Source organism: Amphibalanus amphitrite, unplaced genomic scaffold (assembly GCF_019059575.1).
Source record: "Amphibalanus amphitrite isolate SeventyFive unplaced genomic scaffold, NRLGWU_Aamphi_draft 000798F_arrow, whole genome shotgun sequence".
Lineage (NCBI taxonomy): Eukaryota > Metazoa > Arthropoda > Thecostraca > Balanomorpha > Balanidae > Amphibalanus > Amphibalanus amphitrite.
This window is the reverse complement of record NW_024882292.1, coordinates 83,271-104,301: the sequence shown is the minus strand read 5'-3', so window position 1 is coordinate 104,301 and position 21,031 is coordinate 83,271. Positions and strand designations below refer to the sequence as shown.

The following is a 21,031-nucleotide window of genomic DNA, read 5'->3' as shown; positions in this document are numbered from 1 at the left end:
GTTGAGTCGGTCTGAGTCAGTTTGAGTCGGTCTGAGTCAGTTTGAGTCGGTCTGAGTCAGTTTGAGTCGGTCTTAGTCAGTTTGAGTCGGTCGAGTCGGTTTGAGTCTGCCTGAGTCGTTCTGAGTCTGTCTGAGTCGATCGGAATCGATCGGAATCTATTTGAGTCGGTTGAGTCGTTCTGAGTCGGTCTGAGTCGATCGGAATCGATTTGAGTCGGTTGAGTCGGTCTGAGTCAGTTTGGGTCGTTCTGAGTCGATCTGAGTCGATCGGAATCTATTTGAGTCGGTTGAGTCGGTATGAGTCAGTTTGAGTCTGCCTGAGTCGTTCTGAGTCTATCTGAGTCTCAGTTGATACTGATAGCGTGGTACCGTGGTACGTTCTCTCACCCAGTGACGTCACAGCATGCTACGGCTTGGCACGGTGGCCTAATACTGCCTAATGCAGGAAACCTTAACCTTGAACGAAAACGCTACCGGTGACGCCAGGGTTACCGATACCGGGATTTGTAGCATAGTATCATCAGCGGTGGAGCGCGTCGGTCTCAGCGATACCTGTGACCGAGTCTCAACGAGTGCCCTCAGCTGCCGGGATGCGTCCCTCTGCCGCATTACATGATAGATTCCGGCTGCACATCGCGCAGATCGATCATCGCATCGAACGTAGGCCAGCCTAGCTCCAATCTGGCTTCCGTGACGCGGTCAAATTTACGGAGCCCTGTGACAGTTCTAACTGCGAAAATTAACACCTTCTCGATCCGTTTCCTGAGAGTCTTTGATTTGGGGGCCCAAACAGGAAGACAGTACATGAGCGTGGGGAACACCAGCGCCTGAATCAACATTTTGGTTGTCTCCCGAGGTAAATTCAATTTCCGAATAGAAACAAAAGCACCACTACACTTCTGTGCCACTGAGCTAACCTGTTTTTCCCAGTTCAAATGACAGTCGAATTGGACACCTAAGATTTTGATGCTTTCAGAGTGCTGAAGTGACACACCATCAAAGTTCACAACTAAATCTGATACGCTTGCGGTGTTTGCTGGGGTTCCAGCCAGCAGGAACTCGGTCTTGGTGGGATTTACTTTGAGCCCGTTACAGCGAAACCACCGAGACAGTTGAACTAAGTCGGACTCTATGTGACGTTTGAGCTGCGTCACATTATCGGGTTCAGCACAATGCACTAGCTGGCTGTCGTCCGCATAACTAGATAGCCAGCCGAACTGAATATGGCCCACAAGGTCATTCATGAACAGGTTGAACATGGTGGGACCCAAAGTTCCGCCTTGGACCACACCAAACGGCACCTCCTCGATGCTGGTTCCCCCCTTCACAGTCTGGGTCCGATTCGCGAAATAGTTCCCCAGCCAATGGGTCGATATTCCATACCATCCTAGCTTGGACATCACTGCACCACGCTGGACACAATCGAACGCCTTACTGAGGTCCAGTGACGTCACCGATGTGACCATGCCACGATCGGTGTTGTGAGCTATGCGGCTGGCTAGACAGATCGCAGCATCCTCCGTCGAGTGGGCAGGGCGATAGGCGAACTGGGTGGGAGTCAGAATGTTGTTACTATTTAGATAGCTCAAAATTTGCAAATTTACAATCTTCTCGGCTAGTTTTGAGATTACATTTAGAACACTGACTGGCCGAAAGTTGGCTGGCAACGTTTTGTCTCCTGACTTATAGATCGGAACCACCGTGGCATGTTTCCATAGAGAGGGCACGACACCGGTTGAAAGCGAGTGGTTAATGACATGTAGCACAATAGGACCCACTACTTCGAAACATTCGCGTAAAAGCTGCACAGTTACACCGTCGCTTCCGGCCGCTCTACTGCTACTCAGTCGCCGCAAGGCAGAGCTCAACTCCGGCAGCGTCACGACGTGCACACGGAAAGCTGAGCTACACACAATCGGTGGCCGTGGACACACTGGCTCAACTCCAGTCGCTCTTAGCTCCTCAGCCACGCGGGAACCGAGACGAGCGAAGAACGTGTTGAAGTCGTCTGGGCGAATCTCGCTAGCTGCCTGATCATCGGTAGCTCCCGCGCTGAGTGCGAACTTTCGCAAGTTGTTCCACGTCTCCTAAGGGTTGCCGGATCGAGACGGCATCGTGAAAAAGTCTCGACGAGGAATGCTATGTCATCAGACGTAAACAGCTCTGACGTGATCGTCGCTCGTGACAGCACACCTACGATCAACAGACACTCAACTCAATTACCAACGACGAACAGGAGAACTAAATCTAATGCAGAAAGTGACATTAACGAATCAGCACTTACTAGAATTAACACGAAGGGCGATTCAGTGGCACATGGAGCTGTGAAATGTGCACCAACATATAACACTCATTCAATCACGGCAGTGGCCGAATAAGAGTACTTTTCTCGTTTTAACTATTGTATTCATTCCGCGCACTTTGGGCAGGGCCTGACTGACGCCAACAACTACCACGAGTTCTGCCGGCTGCTGGCGCGGCTCAAATCCAACTATCAGCTGGGCGAGCTGGTCATGGTCGACAACTACCCGGACGTCATACGGCTGGTGGCCAAGTTCACAGTGGAGAGCTTACAGGTGGGTCTGGCGCGACGGCAGAACCGGGGGGAACCGGGGGCTGTGGCCGCTGGCCGAGCAAAGTGAGAAAAGCAGTGGGCTTTTTCTGGTTCAAAAAAGTTCTCGTAAGGTGAGAACTTCATAGTGATGTATCATAGTGATGTATGATGTATCATAGTGATGACTCCAGGGTGATGTATCTTATCCCGCGCCCTGCTGGGGGGGTGTTTGAACACCCCCCTTGTGGTTTTTCGCGAATATCTCAAAAACGGCGGCGCGGAGCGCCGCCGTTTTTGGTACAGCTTATCATACATCAATTCTACACATGTTGTGAAAATTTCAGACCAAGGTCATTCAAGGTCAGGTCACCAGGTCACTTGAAGTGACCTCACCTCATAAAAAGTTTCAATGTCTGTCATAGCTACACCGAGTGACCGATCGCTTTGAAACTTTCAGCGATTGCTAAGAGCAATAGCACGTACAAAATGTATATCTCAGAATTTTGATATCGATGACCTGAGGTCAGGTCAATTTTGCGACCTCCCCATTATAAGTCAATGGGAGAAAATTGAAATGCGCCTCTTTTGGACGAAATACGTTGTAAACACTCCCAAACACTGAATTACAAGTGGTTTAGACACACTGAACATGAAAATGGTGTCCGTGACCCCTGTTTATGCCCTGAGGTCATCTTAGGTCACGAATAGTATCGAACAGTTTTTCGCAAATAACTTTTGATAGAGGCATGCTAGAGCGATGAAAACGCATTAGATGTGTTCAGCTCGACGATACGGATCGACTGATATGCAACATGACCCTTTCAGGTCAGGTCATGACCTTGACCTGAGGTCAAATTTTCAAGTTGACCTTTCAAGGTCAAGTTATAGTTCATTCGATGCGTCTTGACGAGAGGAACACGATGCCGGTAAAAGTAAGCTCGTGCAAGGCTTGGATCAAAAGTTATTGCAGAAAAACTGTTTCCGAAAAAATCGGCTATTTTTGCAGTTTTTGCCCCCTGCAGGCAAAACCGTTGACGTTAGGTCAAATCTGAGAGAATTACTCAGAAAGGGCGTTAATAGGGCTATCGAATGCGCTTTTCCGCGGCGCTGTAGCTCTATTGGTTCCCAAGTTATGCGTTGGCATCTTGGAAATTGTCGACATTCGACCTGGAAATCGGCGAAATTTTGCCTTCAATGACCTCTGGTGACCTGACCTTTGACCTGACCAAAAAATTGACTGAAGTGATTTCGTCATTATTTTTGGCGCTCTTTCGAACGCCGCCTTCCGCGTATCGCTACGTTGCCCAGGAGCCGAGTTAGAAGGGGGGGTGTTCAGACACCCCCCCCCCCCCAGCAGGGCGTGGAAATCCAGGACCCCCAGCCGGGCGCGGGTTATAGAGCCAACGTTTGTCCGAGTTTTCTTGCTTTCTCGCTCACTGTCCGAGATGCATTGCGAAGTACGAACTCACATTAGTATCAGTAAGTGGACCCTGAATCAGCTCTTAGATCCCGCCCAGCATCATCACATTTCTACCAGTCCTTAGTAGCTGACCATGGCACTGTTCGATGGTGTTCCTATTGTTGCGTTCACTCACCGAGCACTCGTCGATAACTGCCGCGTCCGTGCGGCGCTGGCCCGCGCGGAGCGGGACGGGGTTGTGACCTCCAGTGCCCCGGGGCAAGGTCAGCTGGCGGTCGGATGATCGTCCGGTCACGCGCAGGGGCGGTCGCGCGCGCACAGTGAGGGGAGGCCGAAGTGTGACCGCCACACACCTCCCTCCCCACTTCCAGCTACATCTTCGTGTAGGTGAGCCGATCAGGCTCGTTGCGGTTTCGCAGCGGGTAGCGGTTCAGCTGCGGCGGGGAGCAGGTCTCAGATTCAGCAGGCTCCTCGGTGGGCTCATCCTCAGCAGCCCTCGGTCCGTGAGAACCGTCCGGTACCGCGCCATGACGCAGGTCTTCCACGGCCAGGTCCACGAACGAGTCCAGGCGGGTCTCGTCAGCCCGACGTGCAGGCGCCGGCGCCGGCAGGACGGGGGCCGGGGTGCCGGCGTCCGAGCTGCAGTCCTCAGAGAGCAGTCGGTCAGGCCTCGCTGGACAAGCACGCAGGCGGTCGTGGTGCACGATCATAGACCGCCTCCTGCCGTCTACTTCCCTCACTCGGTAGGTCACTTCGCTCTTCAACTGGAGAACCTCGAACGGTCCTATCCACTTGTTGGACAGCTTCGGACTGACGCCTACCTTCCTGTTCAGGTTTGACACCATGACGAGGTCCCCCGGAGCGTGCTGACTGAACCTGACGGTCTGTTTCTGTCTGTAGGCGCGCCTGCTGGACTCCACCTTCTCCTTCACCTCATGGCGCAGCTCGTCCAGTTCTTGGAGGCGTGATGCTATCTGGCTGTCATCTCGGGCGCGACCTGTCGCGAGATCTGTTGGAGTCGTGGCCTCATAGCCGAGCAGCAGCATATGTGGAGTCTGTCCCGTTGTTTCATGTACGCTTGTCCGGTAAGCCGCCATGACCTCCGGGAGCCGTGCATCCCAGTCAGCGTGATTTGTCGACACGTAGGACAGGAGCATGTTGCCGAGTGTTCTCATGAACCGTTCCGCTTGCGGGTTTCCTTGTGGATGATGGGGAGTTGTTCGACTTTTCTGGATGCCGAACCTTGCACACAGCATGCGGAAGAGCTCAGACTCAAACTGCTTCCCTTGGTCTGAGTGGATCTGACGCATGGCGCCGAAGCGACAGATGATCTCATCCATGAGGACCTTGCACACGCTCTCGGCGTCCTGACGCTCCATCGGGAACGCTTCCGTCCACTTCGTTGCCTGATCTGTGACAACGAGTATGTACTTGTTACCCCTCCGACTGGGCGAGAATGGTCCGCAGATGTCAACTGACACGAAGTCCCACGGCCGCAGCGGAACAGGCAACGGCTGATGTGGGGCCTTGTCGCGCTGGTCTGGCTGCTTCACCTGGAGACACACCTGACAGGAACCGCACCAGTCGGAGACATCCGCAGTCATCGTGACCCAGAAGAACCGGTCTCTTACCCTATCCAGAGTGCGCCTCCCTCCTTGATGGCCAGACATGGGGTCATCGTGCGCCAGCCTCAGCACAGCCGGCACCAGGTGTGCCGGCACGACAACTTGCTCGCGCTCTCGGCCGCGGCACCTGTATCTGTTGATCAGTAGTCCAGCTTCGATCTTCAACGCGTCTCTTCTCCTCCAAAGCCGTCGTGCTCCTTCCGGAGCGGTCTGGGCGAGCCTGCCGATCGCGGTGCCGTCCTTGACACAGCGCAGAGCCTCGTCCCGCTCCTGCTCCTCCGGTGTCACCAGAGCCGTGTCTGTCAGACGCACGGCGCTGACCGGCGCACGGGACAGCGCGTCGGCATGGGGAATGGACTTCCCGGCGACGTGTTGGATGTCGAGCTCGAACTCAGACAGCTTCAGAGCCCACCTGGCGAGACGTCCCTTCAGCTTGTTGGAGGTGGAGAGAGCCAGCAGTGGGTTGTGATCCGTTCTGAGCACGCAACGCCTCCCGTAGATGTAGACCCTGAAGTGTTCCACGGCCCAGACCAGTCCAAGACACTCCTTCTCCGTGGTCGAGTAGTTACGTTCGGCCTTTGCCAACACTCGGCTGGCAAACGCGACGGGCCGGCCATTCTGAGACAGGATCGCGGAGATCCCAACATCGGAGGCATCAGTCGTCAGCTCGAAGTCGCTGTCCATCTTGGGATACGCCAGGACTGGCGCAGTCACCAGAACGCCTCTCAGTTGTTGGAACGCACTGTCACACTCTGTAGTCCATCTGAAGCCGTTCTTGAAAGTACGGTCTGCCTTCCTCTCCAACAGTCTCAGCAGCGGCTTGGCCATGTCGGCGTACTTGGGACAGAAGCGCCGATAGTAGGATGTCAGACCGATGAACCTCTGAAGCTCCTCGTGCGATGCTGGCGTCGGGTAGTCGCTTACGGCCTTGAGCTTGTCTGGATCAGGGCGGATGCCGTCCTGGGTCACGAGGTACCCCAGGTAGCGTACCTCCTTCTTGGCGAAACTACACTTCCCCAGCTTCAAGAGCAGATTGGCGTCCGCGAATCTCCCCAGGATGTCGTCCAGTCGTTTCAGGTGCGTGTCGAAGTCCTTCGACCATAGGATGACATCGTCCACGTACGACAGGGTGTATAGCCAGTTCGAGTCCGCCAGAAGCATCTGGAGCGCCATCTGCAGCGTTGCGCCTGAGTTCTTCTGCCCCATGGGCATCCTCAGCCACTCGTAATGGCCGCTGTGGGTCGAGAACGCTGTCTTCTCGATGTCACGCTCGTCCATCTTGAACTGCCAGTATCCGCTGGCCAGGTCCAGTGTGGTGAAGAAGCTGTTGTTCTGCAGACAGTCCAGGGCGTCGTCGATCCGGACCAGCGGGTGTGCGTCGAACTCGGTCACTTTGTTGAGGCCTCGGTAGTCGATGGTGAGCCGACTGCTACCGTCCTTCTTCTTGCACATGACGACGGGCGCGCTCCACGGGCTGTGGCTTCTGCGGATGAGTCCTTTCCGCATTAGGTCCTCACAGAACTCTTCGGTCTTCCGTCGGGTCTCCCAGTCGGTTCTGCGCGGGGGTATCCGGATGGGCAGCTGATGCTGGTCCTTCAGACGTATGCGGTGCTTCACCAGGTCGCACATACCGACCTCTCCCCGTACGGAGAACGCGCCGTTGCGTCGCAGCAGGACCGCCGCCAGGGCACGGCGCTGCTCGTCCGTCACATCCGACTCGGCGACCTTGCTGCGGACCATGTCTTCCAGCTGTCGCTCTCTTGCCTCCCTTTCCTCCCGGTTGAGATCGCTCAGCGGCGAGGCACGCACTGTCGGCGGATCCGCGTAGCCGACACATCGGGCGACAGTGCACGACTTGTACAACTTCACTGCACTTCGACCCGGGTTACACAGCCGCAACTGAACAGCGCTGTCTGTCCTGATGACGTCCACAGAGCTCGAGACGCAGAGGCTGTTCCCGTAGCGTCGTGTGAACTTGCTGTCCTCGACCAAGGTGATGTGCTGCCCGGGTGCACATGCAGTGTCGGCCCGCACTCTGCCCGCCAGCAGAACCTCAGACGCCGCGGGGATGGTGACGTCCGCGGTGAGCTCGACTGGGTGTCCGTCGGTAGCCGGTGCACCGGCCGCGGCTGGGCCGCCAGCGTCGCGGCTCTCCATAGCCGCAACTGCAGCTGGGCCGCCGGGTACCACCGCCCTCTCGCCGAGGCTGCGTCCGCCGGTCACACGCCTGTCGGCCGTAGAGTTCTCCGTCAGTCGCATAGTCATGTGCACGAAGTCGAGCGCCACCTCGCCATACAGGGACAAGAAGTCATTGCCGAGGACGCATTCGGTGTTCACACTGTCGACAATCAGTACCGTGTGACGCCGCGGCGGCAGGTGACCACACTCGACGGTTGCATCAACAGTCCCCCTCACCTTCAACGGCGTGCCATCAATAGTCACCGGTGCCGATGCAGGGTGCACGAGGGGTTGGAACACTTTGCACCCTACCGCCGGGCAGCTGCTGGTGACGAACGTGACGTCACTGCCAGTGTCAGCAAGCCACGTGACGCGGACGCCGTCGATGGTGCCCCGGATCAGCGGAGTCGTCCGAGCCACCCTAGAAGAGGCTACTACAGCGGGGACCGAGGAGCGGCGGCTCACATCCTCCTCGGTCCGTTCCCGTTTCCCGACCGCCGGTCTGCTGGGCGTTGGTACGGACAGTCAGAGCGCCAGTGGGAGAGTTCACCGCAGTTGAAGCAGCCCTCCTCCCTCCGACGGCTCGGTGTTCGGCGCCTGTTGGATGAACGGGACGAGCGGTTGTAGTCGCGGCTGGGACGGAATACGCGACATGCCTGCATCTGCTCCTCCAGCATCTGGATCTTGTCGGACAGCGCCGACAGCACCGAAGTCTCGCTGGGCTGAGGTTGAGAGCCGGTACTCCACGCGTCCGACTGTTCTCCTCTCGGGAGACCATGGACGGCCCCCACAGATGCGCCGCCTCCCGTTGACGTCTCGATCTGCTCCAGCTTTCTCGCCTCCAGGAGAACCGTCTCTGTCGACCACGTTGGTTGGTAGAACGAAAGTATGTGTTTCCTCGACTTTTCTCCGATGCCCATCAGAAACCGATCCTTCACCAGCCGCTGGCGGTATGTGGCGTCCTCCCACTCGGGGTAGGCGCGAGCACACAACGTTTCCAGATCGTACAGGAACGTCGCCAGTGATTCGCCGGGCCTGCGAATACGCTGATGAAACTCCAGCGCGTACTGAACAGCGAGTCCGGGAGAGTCGAACTCGGCATTCAACTTCTCGCACAGTTTCTTCCAGCTGTTCCTGTCGCCGTCGGAGAGGCGCATCGCGAAGTCGAATGCCCGACCGGTGATCGCCGGGAGCGCCATTACCGCCGTAGTTTCGTCACTGAAATCGCTGGAGGTCTTCTGTTCCGGTTTTGAACTGTCCCAGTTGCAAGCACGGGCAATCACTTCTATCTTGCTGATCCACGTTTTTACATTGCCACTGCCGTCAAATTCCGGTAAACGGTAATTCTTCGCCATAGCCATGGCTCCGTTGCAGTTTTCCGCTGCCACCACGTGTTGCGTTCACTCACCGAGCACTCGTCGATAACTGCCGCGTCCGTGCGGCGCCGGCCCGCGCGGAGCGGGACGGGGTTGTGACCTCCAGTGCCCCGGGGCAAGGTCAGCTGGCGGTCGGATGATCGTCCGGTCACGCGCAGGGGCGGTCGCGCGCGCACAGTGAGGGGAGGCCGAAGTGTGACCGCCACACTATTGATGCTCAGAATTCAGAACTGCTGGTCTCTCCCAGTGTGTACTCCGCCCCATCCGAGTATCCCCCGGCTGCCGTATGCTTTCTGACGACTGTGTCCTCTCCGCGTCGCCCTCAGATGTGGCAATTTGCGCCAAACAGCGTCCACTACCTGCTGAGCCTGTGGCAGCGCATGGTGGCCTCGGTGCCGTACGTCAAGGCATCGGAGCCGCACCTGCTGGAGACCTACACACCAGAGGTCACCAAGGCCTACATCACGTCCAGGCTCGAGGCCGCCGCCGTCGTCGTCAGGTGGGTGGTCACTCATGGTCGTGCTGTTTGCAGATCTGTCACTGGTCAGGGCTTCCTTGCTTGGGTTGAGGAATCGAGATGCTATGAAAGAAAGGGATGGTTGTTCAGTGGCCCGGCAAGGCAAGCACAGTTTTGCCAAGTTCTACCTACTTGCTTGGTCTCATTTCGCCTGTCTTTGGATGTTAATTGGTTTGATACGACGTATGATATTACGATGCGTAGCATAAATAAGGATGACATTTAATCACATCGGACATGCATCTGCAAGAATATGGTTGTGTCGATGTCTGACCGTGCTGTCTCGTTCTCCGTGCAGGGACGGCCTGGAGGACCCGCTGGACGACCTGGGCATGGTGCAGCAGCAGCTGGACCAGATCAGCACCATCGCACGCTGCGAGTACAAGAAGACGTGCCGCCTGCTGGTCAGTCTGTTCGACGAGACGGCGCAGGCCTACCAGCAGGCGCTCAACGTCAACAACCGGCTGGAGAGTGCCATCAAGGAAGGTGGGTTGGACCGGTCGGCGGAGGCTGCTGCATGACGTCCGGCTGGGCTGTGTGGGCAGCCGTGTTGTGCACTGTACAGCAGGCTTAGGTGACACGAGGAGGACGGGTGTGGTGCTCGTGATACTGGGAACTAGAGCTCTTCTAACTGATTACGACTTGTTATTTCCTTGACTAAATGACGACTTGCATAAGACATATGGTCACATAATGTGCCATCTTGACGATGCAGTGTAAAATATCTCCTAACTATAGTGGTAGACTGGTTGCAGTGTCTGTGACTGTGTGCACGCCAAGACTCACTGTCTGTGGTGAGGTGCTGTGTGTGCCGGCCGGTGCCGGTCTCCGACTAACCGTCCGCCGTCTGTGTGTCTGTCTCTCCGCGCAGCTCAGCTAACCCGGCTGGTTTACATAATTGGCTCGGCGGTCGGCGGCCGGGTCAGTTTCAACACAAACGATGAGCACGACAGCATGGACGGAGAGCTCATCTGCAGGTGAGCCCCAGGGGAGAGCGGCGGACGATCGGCGACCGAGCAATGGTGTGCCGTGGTTTGCTGTGGTAGTTAAGATTGGGAAAGGCCGCTTTTAAAAGCACAAACTAGAGTTTTATACTGCGGATGCTCGTAGGAGCTTGAAAAGAACTATCACTAGCTTGGGCTCGTATGTGCCTTTTCGATGATCGTTTATTTCACCTCTCCACGACATGTGTGGAAACGCAAGGCTTGTTAAAATTACAATAATCTTGCTGGCGGCTAGCTCGCTGTCAGTTTATGCAGTGTTGACAGGGAGTCAAGCTGCTGCGATCACATCTGCGTCCCTCTGTGGACTTCCGCCCTCGACATTCACACTGTCGCGTCTGCTCACTCCCCGCCCTCGCCCCGTGCACTGACGGCCCGCGTATGCGCCGGCAGGGTACTCCAGTTGATGAACCTGACCGACTCGAGGCTGAACCAGGGCGGCTGCGAGAAACTCGAGCTGGCCACCATCAGCTTCTTCGAGCAGTTCAGGAAGATCTACGTCGGCGATCAGGTGCGGGGTGCCGTGTGGCATACTAACGGAGAACGGGTGGGAGAAGGGGAGCGCTGGGGAGGTAAACGGAATGGATGTAAGGAGAGGATATCAATGCAAAGTATGGTTATGATATGTGGCATCATTATAGTGGCCCTGTGGCAGTGTAAATCGTTGAAAGATTTGTTAGGTTGGTGTGGGTTCCTCAGGCGTTTACCAAGGTGTTTTGTTTGTGTTGTTTCAGGTACAAAAGACGGCCAAGGTGTATAGTCGTCTCTCCGAGGTTCTCGGTCTCAGTGATGAGGCCACGGTGCTTAGTGTTTTTATGCGTAAAATGTGAGTAGCTCTGAGGGGCCGTCCGAGCTCTGATATTAATCTTTTTATGTCAGCGCCAGTAGCGTCACTTCAGTCAATATGTATCTTGATTATTTTTTATTGCACTTCATGCTTCCATATTCTATATGAATTTCAACAGCTTGAATGGGAGTTTGAGTAACTGAATGTTTGCTCTTATATATTTTTTTTTTGCATCCATCGCAGTTGTTCCCGTTTGCTCTCGTCTAACACTCTACGCGTCTGTCGGCAGAATCACGAATCTGAAATTCTGGGGCGGCAGCGAGCAGATAACCACTCGCACTCTGATGCTGCTCAACGATCTGTCGGTGGGCTACAGCAGCGTGCGGAAGCTAGTCAAACTGGAGGAGGTGCAGTTCCTGCTCAACAACCACACGGTGAGTCAGCGAGCCAGCCGGTCAGACAGAGCGGCCCGTTCGGTACGATTGTTATCGGCCGTATATGTTGGATTCAGTTGTTGCTTTGCCGGTCATTCATTGAGCGAATCCATGACGATAGAGAAGTAATCTGAGACTGTTAATGTTTTTTTTTCGATGCTTACCTGACCTTTAATTTTCCCGTCTCCAATCGTACTCAGGATACATAAGCTAATTACCCGCCCAGTCATCCCTGTCAGTATCATCACCCCCTGCCTTTCGTCCCACAGAGCGACCACTTTCCGTTCCTGGGCGCCGGCGTGGCGGTGAAGGAGATGAAGTGTCGCACCATGTTCTACACGTCGCTGGGCCGGCTGCTGATGGTCGAACTGGGTGAGGACGACGCCAAGTTCCAGGCGTTCATGGAGCCGCTGACGGCCGCCTTCGACGCCATCGGCACACTCATGGCCAGCGAGGCCAACATGTTCCAGGTGAGCACCGGACCGGACCTGGACTGAAGCTAGGCGGACGGTTTATTGCCTGCCTTGAGAGGGACCTGACCCGGCCTAATCGGAGCACGGAGATCTGGGTCACTTGTCTGTGCCTGGGAATGATAGCGGCTGCGTTGTATGGTTGGAAAGACTTCGGCCTACGCTTTTAGGCATTCCGATTAATCACGCCACCTTTCGATTAAAGAACGATCAGACGCGCATTGAATCAAAGTTGGGTCCCTATCGTAATTATTTGATGTGCAATCTGTATCCACAAAGTTAAATCTATGGTGCCATCTCATGTTTTACACCTACGCTCGCGCCCCGCTGGCCGCCGGACAGGGCGAGGAGACCAAGAAGGCGCTGATCGGACTGGCGCGCGACCTGCGCGGCCTCGTGTTCGCCTTCAACACCAAGGCGTCCTACATGATGCTGTTCGACTGGATCTACCCGTCGTACACGCCGATCCTCCAGCGCGCCGTGGAGCTGTGGTTCACGGAGCCGCAGCTGACCACGCCCGTGCTGAAGCTGTTCGCCGAGCTGGTGCAGAACCGGTCACAGCGACTGCAGTTCGACGTCAGCTCGCCCAACGGCATCCTGCTCTTCCGCGAGATGAGCAAGCTGCTCTGCACGTACGGTGAGTGATGATAATGAAGTATGATTACAGTTACAAAGAAAAAAAAACGACAAAACCCACGTCTTACAGTACAATGTCGGTGAATCAATTGATGATAGCGTTTGACGGGCAATGCCTCAGACTACACTGGGTTGGGCAGATAAATTGGGACAAATTTCAACTTCCTCTAAAACGACTATTTTTTTAGTTATATTGATAATTTTTGAACATAAATATAGGCTAATGAATACTTTTCCATGTTATGCAGGTTGGGTTGTAATTTTGAGTCGGCTGGTCACAGAACGTGGGCTTAAGCAAGCCACTTTCAACTTAGTCCGCGCGCACATGCATGCCAATACTCTGATTATGCTCCATCAAATGGCTGAAAGTAGTGTGTATCGAACAGACGTAAACGTTGGAGGAAGAGAAGATATTGACTCATCCTTACATACCTATTGCATTGACACCGGCCGCTCCCCCGGTTTTCCAGGGGGGCTAAAAGCAAAATTCAGTTAAATCAGAGGATCCTCGCGAAAACAGTGGCGCGAGCTTACAACGAAGGTAGCCGCGCCATGAGAAAGCGATATACCAGCACCTCAAACATTTACTCTTATGCATTGATGCATATCAACCTGTTAACATAGATGTTGAAGCAGCTGTGACGTTAAAAAGATTGTTTCCTCTTGAAGGGCTTGGAGAAGCGAGCAAGCACGTGCAGGTCTTTTTCGACGATGGTATCCCCATAACCGAACACATGAACAACCGCAAACACCATGAAACATCGCAACCAGCCCAGAAGACGTGATCTTAGTTCCAAAGAGCATGCAGCAGACCTCGGTGATGGCATTCCACTCGGTGACTTCTGACGGTCACGTGGGGCCCCCTTATTTTACGGAATCGGGAGGGGGTTCGCCATTACAGCGTACCTAACCATTATCCAGGCAGTTCGAATCAACAAGATGGAAGAAGGCAACATCCTGCATGAAGTGATGCTCTTCGAGGAGTCAGCTCCCCGGCATACAGTAAATTAAATACAAAATCTCCTGAAACGGAGGATCCCGCAAACTGTACCCAAGGGAAAATGCCCCCTTCCTCATTAAACCTCAGCCCATACAAGTTCTGGTTGCTGGGGCGTTTTTGCGGGTGAGTCTAACGAACGTCCCCATGTGACTGTGGTGAGCCTCAGCAGTGCCAGTTGGCAACAATTACGAGCCATTTCAGACGGGAGATCTCGCCGCGCGTGCGGCCAGTCCAGACACCGATAAGGACTGATGCAGGTGGACCACGGTGACCATATTTGATGATAAATGTGTAAAATTGGTGCGACAATATGTGATCCCAATTTGAAATGCCTATGTTTACAAATTTCTAAGCTACGGCGTTCTGAATGCAAATATGTATTTTGTCCCAATTTATCTGCCCAACCCTGTATTTACATTGCTCGACTGACGGGCCTTTCGCCGTTGCTCTCGTGTGCTCCCGTCCCACTGGTCATTGTGGCACCTAGTTGTGACCCCGAGTCACTGACCGCTGTGGCTCCGTCTACCCCGCCCCCACTGACCGCTGTGGCGCCCTGCCCGTATCTCTCCCTTCTACAGGCGAGCGGATACTGACAATTCCCGACCTCTCCAAGGACCAAGTGTACCCGATGCGGCTCAAGGGCATCTGCATCTGCTTCTCGATGCTCAAGTCGGCGTTGTGCGGCAACTACGTCAACTTCGGCGGGTTCCGGTTGTACGGTGACGAGACGCTGGACAACGCGCTGCGGACGTTTGTCAAACTGCTCCTCTCGGTGCCGCACAGTGATCTCCTGGTGAGCAGCAAACATGGGAGCGCGTGGGGTGGGGACGGGGAGCGGGCGGGGCGAGGGACGGATGGATGGTTTGGCGCCGGAGGCTCGAGTTACGGAAATGGTGACGCTTTTTTGCTCTTGGTGGGGCTTACATCTGTTGAACTTACTTACGTTGAACAGTAACCAAGGTTACTGCATATTCTACGAAAGGTAAAAGCGAGAATGGATTATTTTCTCGCCAAAGCGCCATCTACGGACAAATACTTATGTGCCTTCGTTCTCGCCGTGATTCGGAGACTGTTTCACTATACCTGCCGCTAGTCACGGTTCTGCAGATTGTGACGCACGCCTCTTTCTCCGTCTGTTACAGGACTACCCGAAGCTGTCTCAGTCGTACTACGTGCTGCTCGAGTGTCTGTGCCAGGACCACATGGCGTTCCTCTCGTCGCTGGAGCCGCAGGTGTTCCTCTACATTTTCGCCTCGATCTCAGAAGGACTGCAGGCGTTAGGTGGGAATCTGAACTATTTCACAGGTACAGGCACAGCGCACGGAGGGGCGGCTGGGCGGGCGGCCCGACGCCCGGGCGCCGGCTCCGAGGCCGCGCCGGGCGCCGTCAAAGTACCCACTTCCACTCTGCCCTTCTTGAGACTCCGCTCCCTCTCCTCTCTCTGTCGCTATCACACTCTTTCAGCTCTTTCCTTTCTGGTGGTGGCTGTCGGGCTTGCAGATGCTAGTGTAGTTTTGCCACTGACGTTTACAGAACGCTCTGCCGTTTACACGCGCTTGTTTTTCCACGCACCATAAACTTTTTCGTTTTTTTAATGTCAATGGCTGTTGAAAAACAGTTGTTGATTGGTGTCTTAGCGCCTTTGCCCTCGCGCTATGTGTGGATCACTGCATTTAAAAAGGTACGTATGTGTAATACACTTGACCAGTGATTTTAGCTTTACGGTTGGAGCATGGCTGACGCACTGCTAACGAATCAGTTAACGAACCGGACGAACCAGTCGAATCAGCTCGAGATCGAATCGCTCCCGATATGAGATCGCACTACTGAGGCGAAAACGTTCTTTTCATTTTGTATTGTTATATTTTTTTGAACTTCCTGTTGAATGAGTACATGCTTTTTCGGTACGTATCGCGATGATTTTTGTTTATTTGTAGGCATATACATATTTACCGATATTTGTTGTCCATGAGCTGATGGCTACGTTATGCCACTTAAGTCTTTCGACAAACAACATCGACATCCACCAAAGTATCGGCAAGCCAGAAAGTCCTCACTCGTCACCAATATCCACATCTGTTTCATCCCTCTGGCGACCCTTCCTCGCGACTTTCCCTCTCCGGATCTCGTCAGAGCGTCGCTGTCTCCTTTGCTGGTCCCCCGCCGCCCGGCTCTGTCTGCCGGCGGTGTCAGGGCGCCTCTCTCTCTCTGTCGGCGGTTGCCCGGTGTCGGTCTCTCGCCGTCCGCCGCGGGGTCCGGCCGGCCGTCCGCCGCCCCGCCGCCCAGCCGGGCATGCACGACGCACGCACGTCCGTCCGTGTGCAGTTATAGGGCGCACCCCGGGCCGCCTGGGCCGACCGCCGCATGGCCGTCTGACGGGCCGACTGCCCGATTGACCCTTCATGCTTCTCTGCTGAGCGTGTTTTAGTGAAAGCAGGCGTACACTTTGCAGGGTTGTGCGTAGTATGTGTGCTTTATTTGTCAGGACGTACTTCCGATGCTCGCATGTATGACTGTGTGAATCGACTTGCACCCGCTTATTCTTAAACCCGTTTGCTCAGCTTGCATAGACGAGCAATGCACATTTAGTCTTGCCTTTATCCCTACCTGCTTTGCACTCATTTTGCGCGTGTTCATCTATAAACAGAGTAGCTTTAGCGAACTTCAGTGGAGGCAAGAACGGCATGGGATTGAAGTAGCAGTCTCGAGTTTGCTCTGTTGCAGCATTTTCAAAGACATCAATCGTACTTTCTTTTCTGTTCACTTTTTTATAGATTTAAAGATGTAGGTGGATTTCATTGAGTAATGCCTTCGTTTCGATGTGTTTTCTCGCTTTTGGTCCTCGCATTTGGCCTTGATGGTCATTTTACGTTCCGACGTTGTTGCTCTTACCTCAGACTGCTGACAAAGTTCTCTCTGACAAAGTTGAGCTCGACTGTCCCAGTTGTGATGCTGTGCGGGGAGAGGATTGTGCCAGTATCAGGGTTTGTGTCTGTCTGTGTGTGTGTGAGGGGTGGGTCGGGGAGCGCCGAGTGGTGCCTACGCCTGTCTCTGTCTGCGCCTCTGTGTTTTGGAGTGCCGGGGAGGGCCGTGCGGTGCCGGTGGCTGCCTGCCGGTGCCTTGGGTCGGTATACCTATCCTCGTCTGTCTGTCGTTGCCTCTTTGTATGTGTGCACGGATGGCCGGGCGGTGCCGGTGGCTGCCTGGCGGTGCTGCGCGCTCTGTCCCCAGATACCAGTCAGCGGCCCGGCCGGCTCACAAAGCTGGGAAAGGTGGGACCGGTGCTCGGTAAGCCCGCCCCGTCTCCTCCACTACCCCCACCCCCGGGCAGAGAGCCGCGCCGCCCGCATGCCGCGGCCTCTGTTAGAGTGGGAGCGCTGCCCCTCGTGCTGTGAGCACCTACACTACGCTGTTCACTAACGAATTGGTGGATTAGTGTAGTAGGTTCGATGCTCGGCCGACAATGGCTGTAGTGGACAATGGCTGAGATAGAGCTGATTCGCGGCAGGTGTTTTATCATGTCATGATTTGGTGTAGTTTAGTGCTAACTAGATCTTGTGACTGCCAGACCTTTGCCCACCTTTGCATCTTGAGGGACAGATGTCCGTTGGATTGCTATAGTTGAATATTGGAAGTCCTGTAACCGCATTTGGTTAACCACATTTTATAATTGGACGTCTCGCACTTGGACTGTGCGATGGGCAATCGGATTATCGGACCACAGTCTCGGTCCATGTTTGGAATTAAATAGAGCAGGTGGCTTTATGGGTGCCACGCGACCGACTTCCGTACAGTGGAGTGGGCCGACCTCTCCTGTACCGGAATCGGGGAGGGGGAGGGGCTCTGTTGACATCGACTCTGCGGACTATGGGACGCGGCTCACTATGAGGGGTTTGCAACGGCTGCGGATGGCCCGTGCTGTGGACGTTTGCAGCGCCAGAAAATGTGCTCTGGTGTGTTGTGTTCGGAACACCCACACTCCCATTTTACTTATACTGTGATACTTTTGTCGCCCATAACCACCACCATAAAGTGTGTTAGTTGCACTGCTTGTGAGTTGTAACCTCTGACTCCGGTGTGTTTCCTGTGTCTACCTGTAGCCGCTGTTTACAAGCTGTGCTTGCTGTAGATGTGCGTGTAAGTGAAAAAGTGTTGTGTGCAACGTGCATGGCTGCTCGGATCTGAAAGCTGCTTGGTGTTCGTGGCTTGCATCTCCTGTGGAGCCATGTAGTCACGTATAACGTGAACTGTGGTATGCTGGGACTACTTTTCGAATGTTGTCTGCCATCTTGGTCTAACATTTATGACCTCCGTGGAAGATAACGCTCAGTTTACACTATGGTAGCAATGAATCCGATAAATTTTGCGTACTATGTAGCCAATATGTTAAATTCCTGAAACATGCCACAGGACATTAGGCTTTGGTTGTTTGGCATCTAGAGAATAGACCCGAGCGAAATGATTGTTTTACGTGCTATCGATTTCTGAATGCCATGCTTTGATTTCATGCCATGTTTTTTTATTTACGTCACGGGTTCTGAGATGTACTCTGTTCACCCTTGCGGTTGCAAACTAAAGAAAGGCCATCGAAATAGCTCTATTATGAATACCCCATCAGCCATAGGCAGTGCCACCATGAATAGATGTTCTGAACCGTGGGATGGCGGCTGTTGAAAGGTCATGCGTGACGCGTTTCTGGTTATTATTACCGTTGATTGCGTAGCGGTGCAATGTGCTGTAATGCTGTCAGCACAAATAGTGTAATCCAGTCCAGTACGTCAAGCGTCTGTGCTCTGTATTCGTATGTGATGTCCTCAATATTTGCCTTGGTTGGTCCGCGTCTGGGCTGTGCATTGTCGTCGGTTCCCTCGGACCGTCTCCAGTAAGCCTGTGTTGCCCGTCAGCGGCCCCGTTTCTGATGTGTGATGTGTACTCTCCGCAGATACGATGGTGTGTACCGGCTGCTGCGCCACACTCGACCACATCGTCACATTCACATTCAAACAGCTCGCGCAAAAAGGTGAGTTGGACGACTCGGCGGCTAGTTCATGGTCTCGGCTGCCGGCGTCGTCGCTGGCGGTAGCTTACAGTTTTATGTGCTGCCAAGCAGCGACGCTAAGAAGGCAGCCGAATTTACAATCAAACGTGGGTCATCTCTAACCTCGTCATATGAAAATGTGTTGGAAGTGATTGGGCAAATATTCTTCATCAGCACGATTCGCACTAATTTTAGGCGTGTCCCTCCGCGGTGATGCTGGTCTCTGAGTGGCGGCTGCCCGTCTGAGCGTTACGGCGGATTTAAATACGGCCTGACGGTAACGCCACGTAACTCGCGTGCTAACGAGCCCGGTCGGCTGAGCAGGAAATGACCGGGCCGCCGCCCTCCATCAATGGGCCGTCGAACGGGCCGCCCGGCGCGCCGCCATTTCCTCTGTGTGCCGATGGCGGCCAGTGAGGGCGCCGTTCATCTGTCCCGCTGACCTGGGCCGTGCCAGTTGCGGGAGGGTTGGGCGTGTCGATTTCCATAGAGCTCTAACTGACGGCCCGCGGCAGCCTCAAATAGCGAGTAATCCTCTGGCTTGATCTCCTGTTCTGTCTAATTACTCAGTCCGAGCCAGGGCCTTTTATTTCACCAGCCCCATATCCGTCTCGTATTTCGCGTCCACTATGTCTCTAACCGTCTCATTCTCCGCGCGTATATTCCTAACTCGCTCCGCGACTCCCCCAGGCAAGAAGAAGCCGGTGCACAACCCTTCCGGGGAGGCGATCCTGCAGATCCTGGAGCGGCAGCCGGAGATCCTGCAGCAGCTGCTGGCCACCGTGCTCAACATCATCATGTACGAGGACTGCCGGAACCAGTGGTCCATGTCGCGGCCACTGCTCGGCCTCATCCTGCTCAACGCCGAGTACTTTGGCGGCCTGCGCGAACAGATGGTGCTCAGCCACCCGCCGGAGCGGCAGCCGGCCATCCGGGCGGCGTTCGACTCACTCATGGACGGCATCGAGAGCAACCTGCTCACCAAGAACCGGGACAGGTGAGACAGCACTCTGCTCACCAAGAACCGGGGCAGGTAAGTTAGAGGGACGGCAACCTGTTCACCAAGAACCGGGACAGGTGAGATAGAGGGACGCCTGCTCACCAAAAACTGAGACAGGTGAGAGGAAGGGTAACCTGCTCACCAAGAACCGGGGCAGGTGAGTTGAGAGGGACAGCAACCTGCTCACCAAGAACCGGGACAGGTGAGAGACAGCACCCTACTCACCAAGAACTGTGCCAGGTGAGATAGAGGGACGCCTGCTCACCAAAAACTGAGACAGGTGAGAGGAACGGTAACCTGCTCACCAAGAATCGGGGCAGGTGAGTTGAGAGGGACAGCAACCTGCTCACCAAGAACTGTGCCAGGTGAGGGACACTTGAGAGGGACGGGGAGGACGGCGCCAAAGGGTGCGGTGAGGCTGGTCAGCTCTGGTTGTGTTGAAGCCATTGTCTTTTGGTCCTGGATAATGCACTCATTGTTGAATCTGTGTTGTTCTTGCATTAGTCGCGTTAGTGACATAGTACCGTGTCCTGACCGCGCTCCCTGTCTGTGTGCTGCAGGTTTACTCAGAACCTGACCACGTTTCGGCGAGACGTGAACGACCCCTCCAAGAACCCGGGCGGCGGCGGCGGCGGCGGGGGCGGCGGTGGTCAGGACGCGGCCATGATGACGTAGCGCCGCCGGTCGTGCTCGGCGGAGGCACGCCGGCGCGCGCCACCCCCTCAGAGGCTGACCATGTCTTTCCAGGCGGAGCGCGCCGCCCGCCCGCCGCTCGCCGCCCGATACCTGTGGCTGCCGCACTAGCGGCGTCCAGAGGCGGGCGCGCGCGTGCTGCATTTGTACCGAGCTCCCGGGCCGGGCCGGGCCGGGCCGCGGGGCAGGCCGGCCGGCCCGTCTGTCGCTGCCCCACTGATGGTGAATTGATCGTCTCAGAGTATAAATACATGTCATGTGTCTTAGAGACTGCGCGTGTTGGCTGGTGCCATTGAGTGACG

General features: G+C 55.0%; 1 protein-coding gene across 6 annotated transcripts in view; it reads left to right on the top strand.

The window, feature by feature from the left end:
* Positions 1–20,999, top strand: part of LOC122366333 (exportin-7-B-like) — a 32,181-nt gene extending 11,182 nt beyond the window's left edge. Inside the window, exons 7-21 of one of the 6 annotated variants that reach the window (XM_043338496.1) lie at positions 2,430–2,576; positions 9,480–9,652; positions 9,969–10,156; positions 10,542–10,647; positions 11,065–11,182; positions 11,406–11,497; positions 11,748–11,892; positions 12,162–12,362; positions 12,705–12,999; positions 14,577–14,791; positions 15,141–15,303; positions 17,230–17,286; positions 18,941–19,018; positions 19,727–20,033; positions 20,597–20,999. In XM_043338496.1, the coding sequence (XP_043194431.1) occupies positions 2,430–2,576; positions 9,480–9,652; positions 9,969–10,156; positions 10,542–10,647; positions 11,065–11,182; positions 11,406–11,497; positions 11,748–11,892; positions 12,162–12,362; positions 12,705–12,999; positions 14,577–14,791; positions 15,141–15,303; positions 17,230–17,286; positions 18,941–19,018; positions 19,727–20,033; positions 20,597–20,711 (2,400 nt within the window). In that variant the 3' untranslated portion in view covers positions 20,712–20,999. Of the gene's footprint in view, positions 1–2,429; positions 2,577–9,479; positions 9,653–9,968; positions 10,157–10,541; positions 10,648–11,064; positions 11,183–11,405; positions 11,498–11,747; positions 11,893–12,161; positions 12,363–12,692; positions 13,000–14,576; positions 14,792–15,140; positions 15,304–17,229; positions 17,287–18,940; positions 19,019–19,726; positions 20,034–20,596 lie in introns of all 6 variants that reach the window. The other 5 variants (XM_043338495.1, XM_043338500.1, XM_043338499.1 and 2 more) reach the window with 5 other exon arrangements.
* Positions 21,000–21,031: the final 32 nt, after the last annotated feature.